Source organism: Mauremys mutica, chromosome 7 (assembly GCF_020497125.1).
Source record: "Mauremys mutica isolate MM-2020 ecotype Southern chromosome 7, ASM2049712v1, whole genome shotgun sequence".
In the NCBI taxonomy this organism is placed as follows: domain Eukaryota; kingdom Metazoa; phylum Chordata; order Testudines; family Geoemydidae; genus Mauremys; species Mauremys mutica.
Genome location: NC_059078.1, coordinates 95,803,371 through 95,824,732, shown reverse-complemented (window position 1 = coordinate 95,824,732; position 21,362 = coordinate 95,803,371). Strand labels below are relative to the sequence as shown.

General features: G+C 39.8%; 1 protein-coding gene across 1 annotated transcript; it reads left to right on the top strand.

Moving 5' to 3' along the window:
* Nucleotides 1-20,517, top strand: LIPA (lipase A, lysosomal acid type). Its single transcript, XM_045025947.1, has 10 exons — nucleotides 1-128; nucleotides 3,056-3,167; nucleotides 6,223-6,343; nucleotides 9,252-9,450; nucleotides 11,220-11,329; nucleotides 11,826-11,962; nucleotides 14,255-14,401; nucleotides 16,780-16,851; nucleotides 18,292-18,363; nucleotides 20,004-20,517. Exons 2-10 carry the CDS (start codon nucleotides 3,057-3,059, stop codon nucleotides 20,235-20,237), a joined length of 1,203 nt encoding a protein of 400 aa, XP_044881882.1. The 5' UTR covers nucleotides 1-128; nucleotide 3,056; the 3' UTR covers nucleotides 20,238-20,517.
* The last annotated feature ends 845 nt before the right edge of the window (nucleotides 20,518-21,362 follow it).

The window sequence follows — 21,362 nt, the reverse complement described above, 5'->3', positions numbered from 1 at the left end:
CGGCGCCAGCGTAGCGTCCCCGCCCGCCCGCCGCAGGGAGTAGCCACCCCGGTGTCAGCAGCGACCGCGCGGCCCCTTGCGAGTCCCCGGCAGCCCGGCCCGGGCGCTCCGCCGCAGCCGCCTCTCAGGTCAGTGCGGCCGCCGCCCCGCTCCGCCGGCACATCTGCCCCGGCAGCGGCTGGACGCGCCGGCGTGGCCCCCATCCCGCCCGCAGCGCCCCGGCAGCGTGCGGGCACCGCTCAGCCTGGCCGGGGCGGGGGCACGGACACGGACACGGACCGCTCCCCGCACCGGCAGCACGGCCTGGGCGGCGACACGCTCAAGAGACTTGGCGGGTGCAGGGCGCCGTGAGGCCTGGGGCTGCCCTGGAGCTGATTCACCCGGGGGGAAGCAGCCCCGGCCCGGGCCCGGGCCCCTGCCGCTGTTTTAATGTCTAGCGCTAGCTGTGCCCTCGCTTCCCGAGCGCAGGGGCGCCTGGTGTGTCTTCTTGTTTCTCTGTGCTGTGTAGTAGGATTGTTGTGTAAATGTTTGTACCGCACCTAGCACGCGGGGGGCCTGAACTGTATCTGATCCGCCATCAAGTGCTACCCCAGTGCGAATAATAAATTAATACTAATAGCTGACAACATGCTGCCTCTTTGGGCCACAGCTGGGCGGCTTCCCCCTCCTCTCTAAAATACTTAAATATCCCCCCTTACTGTAGGTATTTATCCCCATTTTACAGATGGGGGAACAGGCACAGCAAGGAGAAGTGAGTGGCCAGTGTCACATGGGAAGTCTGTGGTGGAGCAGGAACTTGAATCCAGATCTCCCAAGCCCTCGGTTACTGCCGGAGCCATTTAGCTGCCCTTGTGATCCTTTAGAGAGGTCATGAATATTGCTAAATCTCAGACTCTTAAATGTGTTGCAGTGAATTCTGTCTTGATTCTTGCATCTTGTATCTAGGAGATTAGAAAGACAAGGTAGGTAATTTTATTGCACCAGCTTCTGTTGGTGAGAGAGAAAAGTTTTTGAGTTTACACAGAGGCTTTGGCTACACTTACACTTCAAAGCGCTAAGTGTAGTCAAAGCGCCAGTGCTGGGAGAGAGCTCTCCCAACGCTGTCCGTACTCCACCTCCCTGTGGGGAATAACGGACAGCGCTGGGAGCCGCGCTCCCAGTGCTGGGGCTTTGACCACACTGGCGCTTTGCAGCGCCGCAATTTGCAGCACTGGAGAGGGTGTGTTTTCACACCCTGCTGCAGCGCTGCAAATTTGTAAGTGTAGCCAAGCCCAGAGCTGCTCTTCTCAGAAGAGTGTCAGCTAAAGGGAGCACAGAGTCTTTAACTGTCCCATGTTAACTACTCACGCTAATCTTGAAATGTGTTAACTACTTATGCTAAACAGTCTGTTTCACTTTGTATTTAGTGGTGACACTCTAAATTTCCCAGACCAGAAGAATAATTCTGGGAAGCTCAAAAGTTTCTCTTCCCAACAGAAGTTGGTCCAATAAAAGATATTACCTCAGTCACCTTGATTCCTTCTTGCCAATGAAGTTATTGTTGTCTAGTGACACCATCAGAGGACCCAACCACATCAGCCACACCATCAAGGGCTCATTCACCTGCACGTCTACTAATGTGATATATGCCATCATGTGCCAGCAATGCCTCTCTGCCATGTACATTGGCCAAACCGGACAGTCCCTATGTAAAAGAATAAATGGACACAAATCGGACATCAGGAATGGTAACATACAAAAGCCAGTAGGAGAACAGGTCAATCTCCCTGGACATTCTATAAGAGATTCATTTGCAAATTTAAAACCATTAATATGGGCTTGAATAGAGACTAGGAGTGGCTGGCTCATTACAAAAGCAGCTTTGCCTCTCCTGGAATTGACACCTCCTCATCTATTATTGGGAGAGGACTACATCCACCCTGATTGTATTGGCCCTGTCAGCACTGTTTCTCCACTTGTGAGATACTCCCTTCTCTTCATGTGTCATTATATAATGCCTGCATCTGTAATTTTCACTCCATGCATCTGAAGAAGTGGGTTTTTTACCCACGAAAGCTTATGCCCAAATAAATCTGCCACCGGACTCATTGTTATTGTTGTGGGAGGCACTTAGGCTGTTACCTCCTTCCCACAAGGTTTTGTGTGTTATATGCTGCCCATGGGAAAAAGAACATGGGTCCATTGGGATGGGAAAAGTAAAGTTTATAAAATATTAACGGCCACCATTCTTTTTTTTAGTAATAAAAATATCTGATCACATCAGTGGCCCCTGAGCCTTTTGGTCCTTTACCCTCTGTGAGCAGTGCTTATGAGGTGTAAAGGGGAAAGGGAAAGAGAGGTTATAAACAGTAGCAGGAGCTGCTATTTTCTTGTTAAAGACATTCCTTGATTATGTATCTCCCTCCCCTCACAAAAGTCTGTTTGTTTTTTTGTTTTTTTGTCATGTTAAGCTTAATAGCATTGAATGCTGTGAGATGGCTAAGTCAGGGCTGAATATAACTAGGTGAATAGCATTGTGAATATTACTAATGTGAGATGGTTACACTTCTTGGGCAGTTTGCACAAGAAAACTGTAGTGATTTTCTTAGGTTTTTTTTTTTTTTTTTTAAGAGCAAATCCAGGGAAGCACATGCACAGCTTAATACAGCTGGCTCAGCTTTCACCATTCTTTGTTTAAAATTAATGTGCCTTTATAGTGTTTTTGTTTCTGGTTTCTGTTTCTATATCACCATTTTAAAAAATCTTGATTTTTGGAAGGGAAGAATATTTGGTTTATTTGTATTAAATCCACTGGAAATCTTTATGGAAGGAAATAAAGCTGCAGAAAAATTTCTCAATTATAATAGACAAAGTGACTCTTCGTATAGTACTCCTCCCCCCCCCCTTATCCCCTCCCTCTCCCCCCATGTATTTCTTCTGTAGAAGAAGCCATACAACTTAACCTCAGGGTCTCACTTTTTTTTCTTTTGCAGCATAAATCTTTTTTTGTTCTTATACAGTGTAGTTTTTACAAAGCCTTATTTTCTTACACAAATAAAGAAATGTATTTCTACAGAATGAAGATGTGGCTCCTTATAATTGTGGCATGTTTGATCCAAGGAATTGTAAGTTCAGAAGCATTTGTCAGAAGAAGAAGAAATGTGGATCCTGAAGCATCTATGAATATTGTAAGTTACGTATTGTAAAATTCATTCAGTAGCTGCCATTTAAAAAAATTGATGTTTGTCATCTGTCATATGGTTACTGTATACAGGGAATAACTAGTTATCTCAGATATTGTATTATTACTGTGGGAAAATGCTGACTTTTTAAAAATGATGATTACTTTAACTGTGGAAGGGTGTTTTGCCTATTAAACTTTAATTAATAATGCTCTTGTTGTAGATCTGGATTAAGGAACAGAGGGAAATTGCCTAACCTAGTTCTTTAAATTGCCTAAACCTGTTTATCTGCCTGACAGTAAGCAGGAGTTTTGCCAGTGACATTCTATTTCCATTTCCCTACTTGCTTGCAAATTGAAAAAAAGCTGTGGGTTGATTGAGGGTATGCAGTGCATGTGAGAAAGATGTAGAGCAGGGGTAGGCAACCTATGGCACGCGTGCCAAAGGCAGCACACAAGCTGATTTTTAGTGGCACTCACACTGCCCGGGTCCTGGCCACCGGTCTGGGGGGCTCTGCATTTTAATTTAATTTTAAATGAAGCTTCTTAAACATTTTAAAAACCTTATTTACTTTACATACAATAGTTTACTTATATATTATAGACTTATAGAAAGAGACCTTCTAAAAATGTTAAAATGTATTACTGGCACGCAAAATCTTAAATTAGAGTGAATAAATAAAGACCCGGCACAGCACTTCTGAAAGGTTGCTGACCACTGATGTAGAGGAAGTAACATATAAATAAAATATATATCTCTGGCCTCTATGCTGTCTCATGTCTTATATGAAGGGGTAAATAACACTCTCTCTTTCTACACATCAGTCATGATTTTATAGACTTCTATCATATTTCCCCCGAGTCATCTCTTTTCCAAGATGAACACTACCAACCTTTTAAATCTCTCCTCAGATGGAAGCTGTTCCCCACCCATGATGATTTTTGTTTCCCTTCTCTGTGCCTTTTCCAATTCTGATATTTTTTTCTTGAGATGGGGTGAGCAGAACTGCACACACTATCCAAGGTGTGGCCATACCACGGATTTATATAGTGGCATTATGATAGTTTTTTGTCGTCTTATCTTTCCCTTTCCTAATGGTTCCCAACGTTCTGTTATCTTTTTTGACTGCTGCTGCACATTGAGCAGTTGTTTTCAGAGAACTATCCACAATGACACCAAGATCTTTCTTGAGTGTTAACAGCTAATTTGAGACCCCATAATTTTGTATGTATAGTTGGGATTAAGTTTTCTAATGTGCCTTACTTTGCATTTATCGACATTGAATTTCTTCTGCCATTTTGTTGCCCAGTTTTGTGGGATCATCTTGTAACTCTTGGTAGTTAGGTCCAAAGCTGACTATCTTGAGTAATTTTGTATCATCTGTAAACTTTGCAACCCCACTGTTTAGGCATTTTTCCTGATCATTCTCTGTGGCCCTACCTCCACTCTAGTTAAAACTGCTAGAAGGAACTGTATTTATTAAAACCACTTGTTGCTAGTAAGGTTCTAGTAAGTTTTTCCTGACAATTGCTTTGCTCCCCTTTGGTGGTCACTGTTGTCGCTTTCCCCTCTTTCTGTCATAATAACCAAGTTTTTACCCTCATTGGGTAAGGACTTGCTGTTAATTACCTTTGCCTCTCCTCTCATTTTCCGCACCCTCTTTCTTATCTTCACTTGTTGCATCACATCTGAAACTAGCTTACAGACTTTTTGGGGAAGAGAGAATTTGCCTTTTCCATACAACACCTAGCATATTTTTGAGCACTGTTTTTTAAAGGTAACTAGAGTTATTGCCAATAGGATCATGCAGTTGTACCAGTTAGGCATTTACACATCATCTAAACGATTCAGCTAAATGAGCTTTTTTGTTGTTGTTAAGGTTGGTGAACTAACTCACTTGCAGGTGATGGAACAAAAGTGAATTTTTAGAAGAGATGGTGTTTAGTAGTCCTATTTTATAGTATTAGTGTCAGACATTAAAAGCTGTAACCCAAACATATGAACAGTGTGTAAAAATTTCCTGTTCTTGCTGTGATGGTTAAGTCCTAATATAAATGACTTTATTGAAGCCACTGTTATACAACATTTTGTTTCAAACCTGCTGTGTTGTGGGTCATTTAGATGATGTATTTAAGTATGATAGTGTTCCATGAGTGATAAATGGGAGTAAGGATCATCCCTCTAATATTTGAAATGTTCTAAAAATCTTGCCCTTTAGAAGAGAGATGCATCCCCTCATCTACCACTGATAGCACAATTTTTGGTGACATCGCTTGTCTGTAATTGACAGATGTTTGCTGTTTTCAGTGAGCATTGTATGTCTGTCTGTCCTTCTTTCTACCACTTCAGTCTTTCCCTTCTTTATCCTGTTGTCCCCAGTCTATGGGGGAGGGATAGCTCAGTGCTTTGAGCATTGGCCTGCTAAACCCAGGGTTGTGAGTTCAATCCTTGAGGAGGCCACTTAGGGATCTGGGGCAAAAATTGGTCCTGCTTGTGAAGGTAGGGGGCTGGACTCAATGACCTTTCAAGGTCCCTTCCAGTTCTAGGAGATTGGTATATCTCCAATTACCACCTATTACCTTTAGTCTTCTTTCCCCTGCTCCCTTTTCCAACACACTTGTCTCCCCTGGTTAGTGGTAAACTAGATGACCTGTGTGTCTTCTCTATAGTGGAGACATAGACTACCAGCTTTAGCCTGGGGTACGCACTAGAACTTGGATCTCTCTCTCTTTGTAGGGGTTGGACATTGAGACAGATGAAAGAGATATTTCAAAGGCACCAAGAATTGTTAGGTGCCCAACTCCTATTGAAAATCAATGGGAGTTGGGTGCCTAATTCTCATTGGTGACTGAAACACGTGCAGGAGTGAACGCATCATTGCCTAGTAACAAACCTTTCCCTGATGGTTTCTCTCTACCACCTACCAGACATAGCCACAGCAATGGAGACATCACACTTCTATATTGTTGTTTGTAGAAAGACCTCCAAGCATTTTATAGACATTAATGAATTAAAAATGTCAACAGTTTCAATCAAAAGCTTTTTGTTTTTCTTTTTGCAGAGTGAAATTGTTACCTACAGAGGCTATCCCAGTGAGGAGCATGAAGTGGTGACTGAAGATGGATATATCCTTAGCATTAACCGAATTCCTCATGGGAAGAAAAGCTATGGGACGAAGAAGGGTAAGATTTACTTCTGCCTGAAGAAAGGGAAGTCTTGAAAAAGATCACTTTGATTTGGAGAGATGTAACTCTTGTAATAAACCTGACCAGGATAAAATGTTGGTAACCTATGTGGTTTACAATTACTTATAAAGGAAAATAACAGTGCAGACTATGTTAGAGTAGGTAGTGTTGGAGAAAAACAGTAGATTATTGGAGGGGAAGGGATTTCCTCCCAAAATTCAAAATTTGTAAGTGGTTTGTATTTTGTAGGATCTAAAAGAAACACTTTTTTTTATGTGTGTTGAAATTTTACATTTACTGAAAAAAACTCAATTTATGATAAATAAGAAATGGTATTTTTTTTAAAGTAAAAATGTGCTAAAGTCTGTTTTGTTGCAAAAATTTCATTTTTTTTAAAAAACTTTTTTTTGTTTTAAAAACTTCGACTAACACTAAAGGTAGGGGCAGGTCTTGTTCCTCTTATGATGAAAAACAAACCAGAATGACACATCCCTTCCCCCAAAACAAAACAAAAAACAAAGAAAAATCCCAATGCTCTTCTGATTTCTGCATGGAAATAGGAATTAGACTAAGTTGATTTTAGATTCTATAATGCTATTCTCCTTGTCTTTATAGTAAACTATAAAGCAAAGTAATAATTACTATAGCACCATATTGTACATAGCTATTTATAGTATGTAAAATATAGTAATAATAGTAAAAAATCTTGTTTCTAAAGAAATGGGTGCAGTACAGCTTAAAATAACCAAAGCCAAGACAGAGGGCCATGTGGATGTTGTTGCTTGTTGCCTCCCCAGAAGTGGTCTTCAAGAAGTGGTTTGACAGGGAAGGAGAATGATTAGCATATACTAAGCAGGAGGATGTTCATGCCGTAAAGCGTGGCATGAAAGAAGGCACAAAATTAGGAGAGGGGAACTCAAAAGAGGAGACAAAGGGATTTTTTCAGAAGAGAAGCTTGGGAGAAGTGTAGAGGATGGGAGTGTGTATAGGAGGGAATGAGGCCAAAGGTACTGGCAAGGCCTAAGCTATAGAATGTTTTGAAAGTAAGATTAAAATGGATGTGGAAGAAGAGAAGCATGTGCAGGAAACAGTCATAGATCTGCTATACTACTATGCTGTGGAAACTAATATGCTTGTAGACCTGAATAGCAATGGATGAATTCAGTCAGAATCAAATTATGTTTAATGTCCCTTGGGGTAAATTCTGTCCTCTCAGGCATGCATGCATCTATCATTTATTTTAATGGGAGTTGTATGCTTATATCTGAGGGTAGAGTCTGAATCCATGGAGCTTAAAAAGCTGAAGATGTATGATGCATACATATGTATCTTATGGAAGGGGGGAAAAGCAAATATCCTATAATTGCAGATGTGAACGAATACTATGGCAAAAGACCCTCTTCTACCAAAGGCAAAAAAAATCTCTCTTAATGGTTGATTTGATCTCTCTTAAGCATGTTTGCCCTAACTACTGTCTCAAAGAGCCAAGGGGCAGACAGTTTGGTGCACAAGGCAAGCTAGTCAAATTGGTTAGTTTTATATTTGTGGATTTCTCAGGATTTTTTAAGCATGAAGTGAAAATAGATTATGCTTCTGTGGGTTTTTTATTGAATCTTTCATCTGTAACATAAGCAAATAGAGTGAAGTTTCCTGTCTCAAAAGAGTAGTGAGGGGGTGGAGAAGGAAGCGGTATCAAAGTTCATGTTTTGTAAAGAACTTTTAATTTTTAAAAATAAGGATTGCTGAGCAACTTTTGTCAAGTATGATCCCCTAGAAGAAGAATGAAGACTTAATAGTTCATGTATCAGAGGGGTAGCCGTGTTAGTCTGGATCTGTAAAAGCAGCAGAGTCCTGTGGCACCTTATAGACTAACAGACGTATTGGAGCATGAGCTTTCGTGGGTGAATACCCACTTCGTCGGATGTTCATGTTGACTTCAAGCTGTTACGGACCTGGTATCTTTTCCCAAACAGTGTTTATTTACTGCTGACAGAATTTATAGTGCATAATATTTCATAATGTTTCTGTTGCAATATCTGACAAACATGAATAGGATTAATTGTAGTTATGTATGACATTATCTTTTGGAGCGAAAGTCCACAACAGTCTATGGTTCCACAGCTGGAAAAACTGTAAGGGAAATTTGTTGTGTTTAAAAAAAAAAAAAAAAATGGCAATGACTTTCAGTTTAACGAATGCTAAAAATCAACACGAACAAGCGAATGGAAGGTATTAAAGTAAGTTCGCCTTCCATTCCCAGTTTCCATTCTCGTGCTCCTGTGCATTGTGAGAACCTGCAGCAGATGTTAATGTTGATACATAGTGGAAGGGGATCTGATGCTAAAGACAGTGGTACACCATCTTAGTTTGTCATTGTCTTAGCCTGAAAAGCCTGATCCCTGGAGTTCACCTATGGGAAGGCCTTCCATGGCCTTGTGGTAAGAGGAGAGGAGCAAAGACAATGAAGAAAAGCTAGCATGCCTCCAGGATCAGGCCTCCTATCACCCAGAAATTATAAATGCTGGGAACAAATAGCTCTCTATATTCTTGCTGTAGTTCCTGCTTTTCTTGGGTTTGCTTGTTTCAAACCTGCTTTTTTTTGTATGAGAAATATTATGTGCCTTTTCCTCTAGTTAAGAACCTAATGAAATGTTTTTAAACCCATAACTACAATAAAATAACTCTTTAAAACCCTGCTATTGTGGAAGATTACAATGCATGAATTTAAGACATTGTTAGTATCATAAAGGCTGCTAATCTTACAGTCCTATAGGAGTATAGGTTATCCACTCAAATATAGAGATGAAGCAAATATTGAATACTCACTAGAGTTTGTCAGGACTTCAGTACGAGGAGAACATGAAGCTTTGATTTTTAACTATGTAAAATGCTTTATATCTTTCAGGTCCCAAACCTGCTGTTTTTCTGCAGCATGGTTTGCTTGCAGATGGTAGTAACTGGATCACAAATTTGGACAACAACAGCCTGGGCTTTATGCTGGCAGATGCTGGCTTTGATGTTTGGATGGGAAACAGCAGGGGGAACACTTGGTCCAAAAAGCATAAACACTATACAGTGAAGCAAGAAGAATTCTGGGTTTTCAGGTAGCTGGATCGCATTTATGAGGAGTGCTGTTTATTACATGTTATACATGCTGTCAACAGGAACCACTTCTTTCCCTCTGCCATTTCCTCCATGATGCCATGCCCCCAGTATTAGCACTGTGCCGATCACTGAATTTTTGGTTTGCTGGCAGTTCTTGGAGGCGAGAGGGTAGGGGTTGGTTTGGGTCAAACTGAAACAATTTTTTTTTTTTTAATTTTTGGTGAATTGAAAAAGTAGGAAAAATTTCCTTTTGGGTCAAATGAAACATTTTGTTTCCAGGCATTTTTAAAAAATAAAAGATAACGAAGGTCTCAATTCACAGCCGAGGCAGTAGGGTTTCCCCCTTCGCCCAGTGGTCAGGGCATTGTCTTGGAATGTGGGAGACTCAGGTTTGAATTCCTGCTGTGGAGCAGGGACTGGAACCCAGGTCTCCTCCTTCCCAGGAGAGTGCCCTAACCACTGGGATATAGTCATTCTCTCTACCGCTCTCTGTCTGGCCCAATGGCTATTCATGTACTTTTATACAAAGTGAGACCCCTTCAAGAGGAGGGATTGAGACACCCACCCCAGAATAGTCCATAAGCGGGTGGTAGGGCACTCTCCTGGGATGTGGGGGAAGCTAATTGTTCCAGTTGCTGCTCCAGAACAGAGCTTTGAAGCTGAGTCTCCCACATATCAGGACCGTGCCCTAAGCACTGAGATAAAGACTGTGAGGGAGGAGTCCCTCCCATCCCTCCCCCTGAAATTCCTTTGGCCAAATCTGCATTTTTGGGGCAAATAAACTGTTCATCTGAAAAACCCTGTTCTCACCTCATCTCAAAAAAGATATATTGGAATTGGAAAAGCTTCAGGAAAGGGCAACAAAGTAAAAGGGCAACAAAAATTATTAGGGGTATGGAACGGAGAGATGAATAAGACTGGGACTTTTCAGCTTAGAAAAGAGACGTCTAAGGGAGGATATGATAGAGGTCTATAAAGTCATGACTGGTGTGGAGAAAGTAAATAAGGAAGTGTTTATTGATTCCTTCTCATACCACAAGAAGTAGGGGTCACCAAATGAAATTAATAGGCAGCAGATTTAAAACAAACAAAAGGAAGTATTTCTTCACACATTGCAGCCAACCTGTGGAACTCCTTGGCCTTCACAACATCATCTGGCAAGATTATAACAGGATTCAAAAAAGAACTAAAGTTCATGAAGGATAGGTCCATCAATGGCTGTTTGTCAGGATGGGCAGGGATGGTGTCCCTAGCCTCTGTTTGCCAGAAGCTGGGAACAGGTGACAGGGGCTCACTTGATGATTACCTGTTCTGTTCATTCCCTCTGTGGCACCCAGCGTTGGCCATTGTTCGAAGACAGGATACTGCGCTAAATGGACCTGTATGGGTGTTCTTATGCTCTATCTACTACCCTACTTCAGTAACAGATTAAACAAGATTGTGCCACTGCAATTGTCTATCCTGGTTATATATGTGCTAATGTGTTAACAGTAAGGGAAACTATAAATTTGCTATAATGGCCTGATCCTGCCTTCATTGAAATCAATGAGAAAATTCCCATTGACTTGAGTGGTTCAGGATCAAGCCCTAAGTGAATCTTGGTCAGAGTTTGGCTGTTTGGAATCAACCTTTGGAAGTTTTTATTCATTCTTAGCGGACTAATTTTCAGTGTACTAAATTTCCATTCAGTAATTCTTCTCTACATATGTTGCTATGGAAATTTTATAGCTTTATTTATATAGCCATCTTCTTGTCTTTTATGTTATAGTTTTGATGAAATGGCTAAATACGACCTTCCTGCCGCTATAAACTTTATTGTGAATAAAACTGGACAGGAGAAAATCTATTACATTGGCCATTCACAGGGTACCACTATAGGTATGTTAAGAGATTTAATTTAAATACATTGTTTTAAAAGCGAGAGATTTGCACACTTTTGGTTAAATTATGATAAAATACAGATTTACTAGTAAAGTTTATTTTGTATCCTCATTAAAACTAAAAGGCAAGAGAATTAACTTTCACCTATTTATTTGAAGTGAAAACTTGTAAAACAGTAAATTATGCTAATAGACTACGTTATTCATCCAATTTCTATAAAAACAAATATTCTAAAGAGTTGTGAAAATGTACATGGAAAATCGTAGATTCATCACTCCAACTAAAATTTAAACTGATGCTCAGGTCAACCTTCAATTAACCAAACCAGTATTTACTGATGCTAATTCAAATTCTTCTTTAAACACATACACAATTTCCAAATTCAGAACTTAAAACATACTATACTCTGTAATGAAAATATGCCTACCTAAAATTCTGATTTAATTTCTGTCAAATATTGTCTTAAGAAGTCTTTTTTTTTTCTTCTCAACAGCTTTCATCGCATTTTCAACTATGCCAGAGCTAGCTAAGAAAATAAAAATGTTTTTTGCATTGGCACCTGTAGCCACAGTCAAGTTCTCCACTAGCCCTCTGACAAAACTTGGAGTGCTTCCAGAGCTGCTGCTCAAGGTGTGTATTTCAGTCAAGATATTTGTTTTAAAACTAAGTGAGAATATTTATTTTCCATTTAAAATGGTTTTAGTAGAGAATACACCTCTACCCCAATAGAACGTGACCTGATATAACACGAATTCGGATATAACGTGGTAAAGCAGCGGGGAGCCCTGGGCCCTTTAAATCCCTGCCTGAGCCACGCTGCTGGAGCTCCGGCGGTGATTTAAAGGGTCCGGGGCTCCCAGCAGCGGCTGGAGCACTGGGCCCTTTAAATCACTGCCGAGGAAGCCGGTCCAGTCCAGCACGGCATACTGGCTCTTGCCGGTATGCCATATTGGACTGAATCCGATATAACCTGTTTTCACCTGTAAGGCGGTGAGATTTTTTGGCTCCTGAGGACCGCGTTATATCGGGATAGTTTTATTTATACACCTCTATGTGTAGAGTTAATGCATATGAATGTGCCTCTCTTGCTCTGTACACACATGTACAGGAGATTAACATGCATGACATGTATTCTAAGCCAAATTTTGACCGTATATCAATATATGTCCAGAGTTGCTCTCTGATGGTTTTCCGTGTTGATAACTGTGTAATTGAGAGTAGAATTTGGCCCAGTGACCACAAAATGCATTTGATGTTGCCCACTGCTCTGCATTTTTTTTTAAAAAGTGAATAATAATGTAAAAGGAAACATTTGTTTTGATGTTGGTGGATCACATACTATCTGAAAACGCTTAATATTTATCTTTGATGTACTATACACAAGGATGTTGAGAGCCGTCAAAATGGGAAAATAGAACTATCAGGCTGAGAAATTTAAATACATGACAGGAGAAGCTTGGGGAAAGTTAAAACTTAAACTCTATCTTATAAATATGGCTTGACCTGAAAGAATCAGTATTATATTTACTCATTTGCACATGGTTCTAGGACTTGTGTTGCCAAAAAGCCATGATTAATATATACATTGGTCAATTTTAGTAAAGTCATGTGATATCCTTTTCTTCCTTTATATAGAGTATTTTTCATTTGTCATCGGTTTCTGTAGATTTATTTAGCAATCACCTCTGTGTACTTCAGTCTTTTTATAGATTTTTTCCATTGATACACTCACATGTTCTACTCCACTAAATTGGAATGTCTCCTAGAGACCCAGTTTAATCTAGCGCCTGCTTCTTGGGCAGGAGAGTATTAGCATAAACGCTGCTCCCATTAAGGAGAGTTGGGCTGGTGAAAAATACTATGGTGCTTTTTCAGACTTGAAATTCTAAATTTTTCACACAAGTTGCCAAACAAAGAGTGAGAGGAAAAGGAGGATTCAGTGAAGATGTTCACTAGCTGTTGTGTGCTGTGTACAGGGGCTGGACTGCCCACCTTTATTCACAGCTATCCTTTGGTGGGAGAAGGAGGGGGAGCCATGTCAGTTATGGCAGATGAGGTTTTAGATATTGGAAGTGTCACTCTATCTCTGTTAGGCGTAATGTACCTTTTCTAACCACAGGACATATCTTGAATAGATATTTTTGTGTATTGTAACTGCCACTGGCTCCCCTTCTCCTCTCAGGCAGATAGAAATGAGGCCAAATAACACCTGCCAGCTCCCTCTGTCCCTCTTCTCATAGTGAAGATGGCTGCTTAGTTAGAATAATAGGCTGATCAGGGTCTCCAGTTAAGAGGCTTTTATTTTATAGAAAAAATGCACCTGTTCACATGGTCCTGTGAAACTTGACCCAGTCACGGTGACTTTAACAGTGAGCTATTGTGGAACCACCCAGTTAACCACAAACCAGTGGATGGGTCATAGACTTTGTGCTGTGTCAGTGTGAGTAAAAAGCACTCTGTAGATCATGTTCAAACCCTTGGACTTTTTAAAAATATCATCTTGCAAGAGGAAACTGCCACCACAATGCAAGCTTGGTTTTATTCACATGGTTTGAATTGAGGAAGCTTCAAATATCAAACATACCAACTTAAGCAGATGTAGCTTAAAATATTTAACCTTTAGCAGAAATCTGACATGCCCTCTCTGACATAATGAATACAAAACTGATAAGAACTTTTTTAAAAGTTTGAATTTTCATGGATTTTCTTTGGGTAACCATGAATAATTTATTCTGTTCTTAACTTGATAGCAAAGGTACTGATTATATATTTCACTTCAAATTAAATGATCTAGGCTCACATGGTGAGAAAGCGTAATACGAAACAATCTTTCTTTCATGAATTGAAGTAGTTTTCCCAAGAAACCTATAGTATGAATAAAAGCAAATAGCCTTCTATTATGTGTGTGTGCTTATTTTTCAGGATATGTTTGGAAAGAAGCAATTCCTTCCCCAGAATTCATTGCTGAAGTGGCTTGCCACTCATGTTTGTACCCACCGATTACTTGATGACCTTTGTGGCAATTTCTTCTTTCTTATATGTGGCTTTGATGAGAAAAACTTAAACATGGTATGTTCTGTATACACCTAGCAATTATCTCCTTGTGACTTTTAAGAGTATAGACTATGATCTAAGAGTGTTTATATTCCATATGTAACTTAAAAAAAGTTTAATACCTTCTAGTTCTTGAGAGTTTGAATGAGTATCTTTTCTTGCTATAGACAGGAGTTCAGCTGCACAGTCTAGTTGATAAAATACATAGAACTAAATTTAAAAATGGATTGAAAGGATGAAACAATTTTTTTGTACTCTGTGGGAAAAACACGGGCAAGATGGATAGATGGAGAAGAGAATTAATGGTATAGAACATGGAGAGAAGGGAGAAGTAAAAATTAGACTTCACTGCTTGGGATGCATCCGTGTGCGAGAGCTGCTGAGATTTCCAGATCTCATAGTGGACATATGCAATCGCTTTTCTAGGAGCTGTTCTGTGTTCCAAATGAAGATGGAAGCACAAGAGACAGTGCAGGTGTGTTGTGGACAAATTGGTTAAGTGCATTTCTAGTCTGAAAAGCGATTTATGTAAAAAATCATCTACCAAGTCATAATTGGTTATACCTGTGCAAATACATTGGAGGAAATGTTGCAGAGGTGTCGCTGAAGATGAGGTTTAAAGACTGAAGGGATATATGTTTTGATGAGGGCATAATTTGGCCTGCAGAACCTTTTGTTGCTGGTGATAAAACTTCAGAAGGAAAGAATCCAGCTTGAAATGTCCAGGCTCAAAGTTGAGTTTCCAGAGTTCGGTTTTTGTTTAAACAAACAAACAAATACCAAATAGCGGAACATCTTTCTACGTTGCTCTGGACGTCTGTGACAGACAATAAACATGGAATCCCACAGTGCCACTTTTTAGAATCAGTTTGTGGAGTAGTACTGTAAGCTGGGGGCAGTGGTCGGGACACAATAGTAAGAATACAATGGGCAGGGATGGTGTCCTTAGCCTCTGTTTGCCAGAAGCTGGGAATGGGTGACAGGGATGGATCACTTGTTGATTACCTGTTCAGTTCATTCCCTCAGGGGCACCTGGCATTGGCCGCTGTTGGAAGACAGGATACTGGGCTAGATGGACCTTTAGGCTGACCTGGTATGGCTGCTTTTATGTTCTAATAGACATAAGGAAATTTGAGTTTGGTCAGCACATGGAGAGAGAGAGCGTGAATCTGACTGGGATTCCAGTGGGATCAAGCCACCTGAAGGAGCAATGAAATGAGGACACTCTGATATGGGGAAGATTGTGCAAAATATTCCCAACAAAACTTTAAGTTTTTACTTTTCCAAGCAGCTATGCTAAAATATTGTGGGAAAATCTGCAAAATTATTTCTTTTGTCAAAAAAACCCAAAACCACTATTTGGGCAAAATCACAACTTGAAACTTGGCCCAATTGATGTCTTGTCATTAACTTCAATAGGGCCAGGATTTCACCCTCAATTTTAAAAAATCAGAATTTTGATTGAAAATGTGAATTTGGCATAATTTATATGAAATAGGAAAAATGCTAATTTTTGTGTGCAGAATTCCCCATTCTCCCCACACAATTTTGTATAGTCCTAAATATGGATAATACTTTACTCTGCCTGAGGATTCAGCTTTCAGAAGACAGTATTTTTAAACTGAACATAAATGAAGCTTATTTGGAGCAACAGCCTATGTTAGTATAGGTAGGCTAAATAGTTGGTCAAAAATAGTATAGTGTAGGGAGGCATTTAAAATTTAGAAGAACTTTGAACACTTTTGCTAACATTAACATTTTTAAACTTGTAAATTGATATAAAAATTATTCTTGCACATTACTGTTAAGTTTAAAGTCAATATTTATGACAAAATCCTTGTATTAAGGACACCATAGAATATTGAAACTGAAGTGGTTTTTCTAAACTTAGTTTGCATTTCATTCAGCTGGGAAACAAAGCTAGATTGGTTAGTTTCACTTTTGCATCTAGTAACTTTTATTAACTCGAGCAATAATGTTCTTTGTTTTTCTCAATGTGTTCGGAGAAGGCTTGTATCTCTCCTTCACAACCATACTTTTGGGGGGGGCGGGAGGGGGAAGGTTGTTTTTTGGAAAAAAACTCAGACTAAAACATTGAAACATTCCTGGTCAGATTCAGTTTCTTGTTTGTTTTGTTTTTAAGTGTAATTTTACAATAAAATAAAACATCAGCTTTAGATCAAATTTAGTTTAAACTAAATTGACAGTGTTATTCAATTAATGGTAAGACTTAAGCATCCTATCCAGTTTGTGTATACTAGCCTACTCTTAACTTTCTGATCAGAACTTATTTCTTTTAAACTTACTCTATTCAGTTGTGCAAAAAGCAATAAAAGATGGAACTGATGCACATTAATAGATGAAAATTGTGATTAACTATGTTGCTGTTGCAGAGCCGAGTCGACGTGTATTCATCACATTGCCCTGCTGGGACATCTGTACAAAACATGATCCACTGGAGCCAGGTAGAGCTTCTGAAATCTGAAGTGCCTGTTAACCTAACTTGTTTATAAAATACTGCTGCCAGTGAAATAGGGATAAAAACGTCAAAATGATTCTATGGGAGCAGTTAATTTAAGTGGCTGTATCTCAGTGGTGTAAAGCAGGTGCAGTACCCCTATGCTGCAGGAAGAAATTTCTTGTGGAATCAGCAGCTGCTGGTCCCTGCATAGGTGCCTAAAAGTGAGATACAATCTTAGTGTATGTTTACACTACCCGCTGGATCGGCAGGCAGCGATTGACCCCTGAGCGCTCTCCCATTGACTCCTGTACTCCACTGTCACGAGAGGTGCAGGCAGAGTCGATGGGGGAGCGGCAGCAGTCAACTCACCGCAGTGCGTAGGTCTTAGTATGTCGACTTCGGCTACATTATTCATGTAGCCGAAGTTGCGTAACTTAGATCGAATCCCCCCCGGCCCCCAAGTGTAGACCAGGCCTTAGAGTCAACCTGGTTTTCTACACAAAGTGTGTGTTGGTCTGGGAAGTGTAATTTGAGCTTCCACGGGTTAGGTTGAGTTGCAGTAAGGTACTATTGAATCTGAGCAAGTGTGGCAGAATTGAGCTCTTAAGATGGTAATATATACAATTGAGATAATTTCAAGGGAATTAAATTGAGGTGGGAGCCTTAGGCCAAAGCAACAGAATGTATTAATATCTAAGGGTGTCTTGCATCACCAGCATTGCTTTTGTAACTCTCATGGCTAGTTGCATGGGGTTACCTTGCCAGACTTCACAGGTGTTTCTGTGTAATATTAGGCAAAAAATGTGAGTGGTTGGCCTGGATGATTTTTTTTTTTCTTTTTGCTATGATCCATGCTTGTTCCCAAATGGCTAAGATGGCTTTGTGAGACATAAATTAATTGTTGCTTTGCTGCAATGCAAATGTACCAAAACAGCAGCTTTGGAGGAATAAATCTTTACTGCTTAAATAGTGACCTGCAGGCACTGAGCCAGATTTTCAGAAATATACAATCCAATGTGTATGTGCAACTCCCAATTTGGATTAAATCCAGCATACTTGGATATTTACCATTTAAAAATCTGGCCAACTGTGTATTATTCCATTTTAGTACATGGTGTCTGCTCCTGCTTCTGGCCATAATCTGTATGTGAAAATATGAGATCTAAGACACCCTGTGGAGAAGAAGTGGGTGTGGGACTGGTAGCATGAATATTTTAGAAGAACAAAGGTTATAATCAGTTTGGCTTTCCTTTGCTACAATTATCTTTGTCTCATTACCTAGGTAAAACATTACCTCCTCTCCCTGGGGTGTGTTCTTTGTTTTTGAATTTAATCACATAGCTGGAGAAGTGCCTTAATCCTAACCTTCATATTCGTTCTTACTTTACAATTCCTGAGTGCAGACACTGACCTTCATGTTGTTGTGTGTGAATATTTGTTTTAGGCTGTTAAATCTGGGGAACTCAAAGCTTATGACTGGGGAAGCAAGGCTGAAAATTTGGTTCACTATAACCAGGTAAAGAACTTTTAATGGAAATCCTTACAATCCTTGAGAAACAAAAAAGAAAACTTCAAAAACTGCCAGGAGACCATGTCAGGCTGTGATCTAGTCAGGCCTTGCAAATTAAGCAGGGACCTGCAGCCAGGATGCAAACATATAGGCGCTCAGAAATTATTAGACCAGGGGTAGGCAACCTATGGCACGTGTGCCGAAGGTGGCACGCGAGCTGATTTTCAGTGGCACTCTCACTGCCCGGGTCCTGGCCACCGGTCGGGGGGGGGGGGGTCTGCATTTTAATTTAATTTTAAATGAAACTTCTAACATTTTGAAAACTTATTTACTTTACATACAACAATAGTTTAGTTATATATTATAGACTTCTAGAAAGAGACATTCTAAAAAGATTAAAATGTATTACTGGCACACGAAACCTTAAATTAGAGTGAATAAATGAAGACTTGGCACACCACTTCTGAAAGGTTGCCGACTCCTGGATTAGACATAAGGTGGCACTGTTGTCTCTGAGTCAGTACAGAGTCAATGCTTCTGATATGACATGGGGCGATACTTTGTTGCAAGAGGTGCAGTAAATCAGTCAAGACCTTAGTTAAGACCTGAGTTGGGTGCAGGTTTTTCAGTGAATAGTAAATTCACACCCCCCACCCCCCAAATGCATGTAAGGGGCACTGAAAGTATTCACAAACTTGGAAATATTTTCAGGCAAAAGGAGAGAATTTATTTTGAAAATGTCAAAGCTGTTCATTTTGACCATTCTGAAATGTTTGTTTTGACTTTTTTGGTTTTGAAATATATCTACATATTTAAAAAAATAGGACGAAACAAAAACAAATACAAAAAATTCATTTTAGTGTTTTAGTTTTAGGCTGTGTTTTAGTCTGAAACAATTTTGTTTTTAAAAGTCTTTAGCAAAAACGTGGGGGAAAAAAAATCTTTAGTTAGAAATAAACCAATTTTCCTCCCAGATTTTTTGGTGTGGCTCTTCAGTTGAAAAATCACGTATTTGCTCAGCTTTAGATCATTAGTGAGAAGAGCTGTGAGATCATTAAAGTTGCATAGGGTTAATTATGCTGCCCTGGCCAAACTTCAGCCTACTTAAAACCCCACCTGCAGCTTCATTTGGATACCAAATTCTTCTCTAGATCTCTGTGCATAAGGTTAACAGTTTACCCTTCTTTTGCTTTACTGTGACTGTAATCTCTTGTAGTAATCCTAGTCTGAGCAGTGCAATACAGGCTAGGAACATGCATGCTTATTGGTAGGTGTAGTTTTACTTTCAGTGTAATAGTGACCTGTAAAAGCAGGTTTGGGATTTAAATTTTACATGGTAGACTCTTTGCACACACAACCCATCCACCATTACCTTGCAACGTCCAAAAACCTCATTCTTCCTACTTTAACATGGAGTTAGTCAGGGCTTCTCTTGAACTGACTGCTGCTCCCCAGCGACTGCCACTCTAGAGCAAAGAAAGGGAACTATCCTCTTGCATTTGCGAGTACATTGCAGTAGTGCTAGACAAACCCCTTAGCAGATTGGCTCTTTCTAAAGCCAGGGTTGTCTTTTTATATCTATCTATCTATATATATGCTTTCATTTTTAAAAGATTGCAATCTTTCTCTCCCCCCTCCCCCCATAGTCTACCCCTCCATTCTACAAAGTAAAAGATATGACCGTGCCAACTGCAGTGTGGACTGGTGGACATGACTGGCTTGCAGACTGGAAGGATATTGGCATGTTGCTCACTCAAGTCACTAATCTGGTTTACCACAAACACATTCCTGAATGGGAACATCTGGATTTCATCTGGGGTCTCGACGCACCTCATCGCATGTATAAAGACATCATTAAAGAGATGAGCACATATCTGTAAAGCTGCCTGGGCAGTGTGGGGTTAAAATCTTGCTAAATGCCTCTCTTGGAATGTGTGGAGTTGTCTTGGAAATAGCACCACATCTTTATTTATAATGCCTTTTAAAAATGCCAATAATGGCTACTGGTTTGGATTAATGTCTATTTTTGATGTAAACAGTGTTATTTCTTTCACCCTTACATTCCCTTTGCTATCCTGCTGGCTTCATGCAATGTGGTAATACTGTCAGAAAACAGTAATGTGCCTTTGCCTAGAGGAAATATTTTTTAAATCCATGTAGATTTATTAAAAGCAACAAAGAATCCTGTGGCACCTTATAGACTAACAGACGTTTTGCAGCATGAGCTTTCGTGGGTGAATACCCACTTCTTCGGATGCAGACTTGCATCCGAAGAAGTGGGTATTCACCCACAAAAGCTCATGCTGCAAAATGTCTGTTAGTCTATAAGGTGCCACAGGATTCTTTGTTGCTTTTACAGATCCAGACTAACACGGCTACCCCTCTGATACTGTAGATTTATTGATATGTTTAAAAGACAAATTAACCCACTTTGCATGTCAGGAGCCTGAAAGTTCAAAAGATAAGCATTTGCCCCTGAATAAAATATTAACATTGATTTGAAAATCAAATACAGTTGAACCTCAGAGTTACGAATACTTGGGATTGGAGGTTGTTCGTAACTTTGAAATGTTCATAACTCTTAACAAAACATTATGGTGGTTCTTTCAAAAGTTTATAACTGAACATTGACTTAATACAGCTTTGAAACTTTACTATGCAGATGAAAAATGCTTCTTTCCCTTTATTGTTTTTAGTAGTTTAACACAGTACTGTACTGTATTTGCTTTATTTTTTTTTTTTTGGTTTCTGCTGCTCCCTGATTGTGTACTTCCAGTTCCAAATGAGGGGTGTGGTTGACTGGTCTGTTCATAACTCTTAGGTTCTACTGTAGATCTTTCCAAACGTGTTAGTGGTGCTCTTGCTAATACAGTGACAGTTTAAAACTGGCAGCACAGGAACCAAAGATACCTAGCTATTTTCTCTTGTGATTTAATCATAAGTTAGCCATATTTTTAAGAACTAAATGCCCAGTTTACTTTCTTCCTAATGTTACTCCAAGAAGA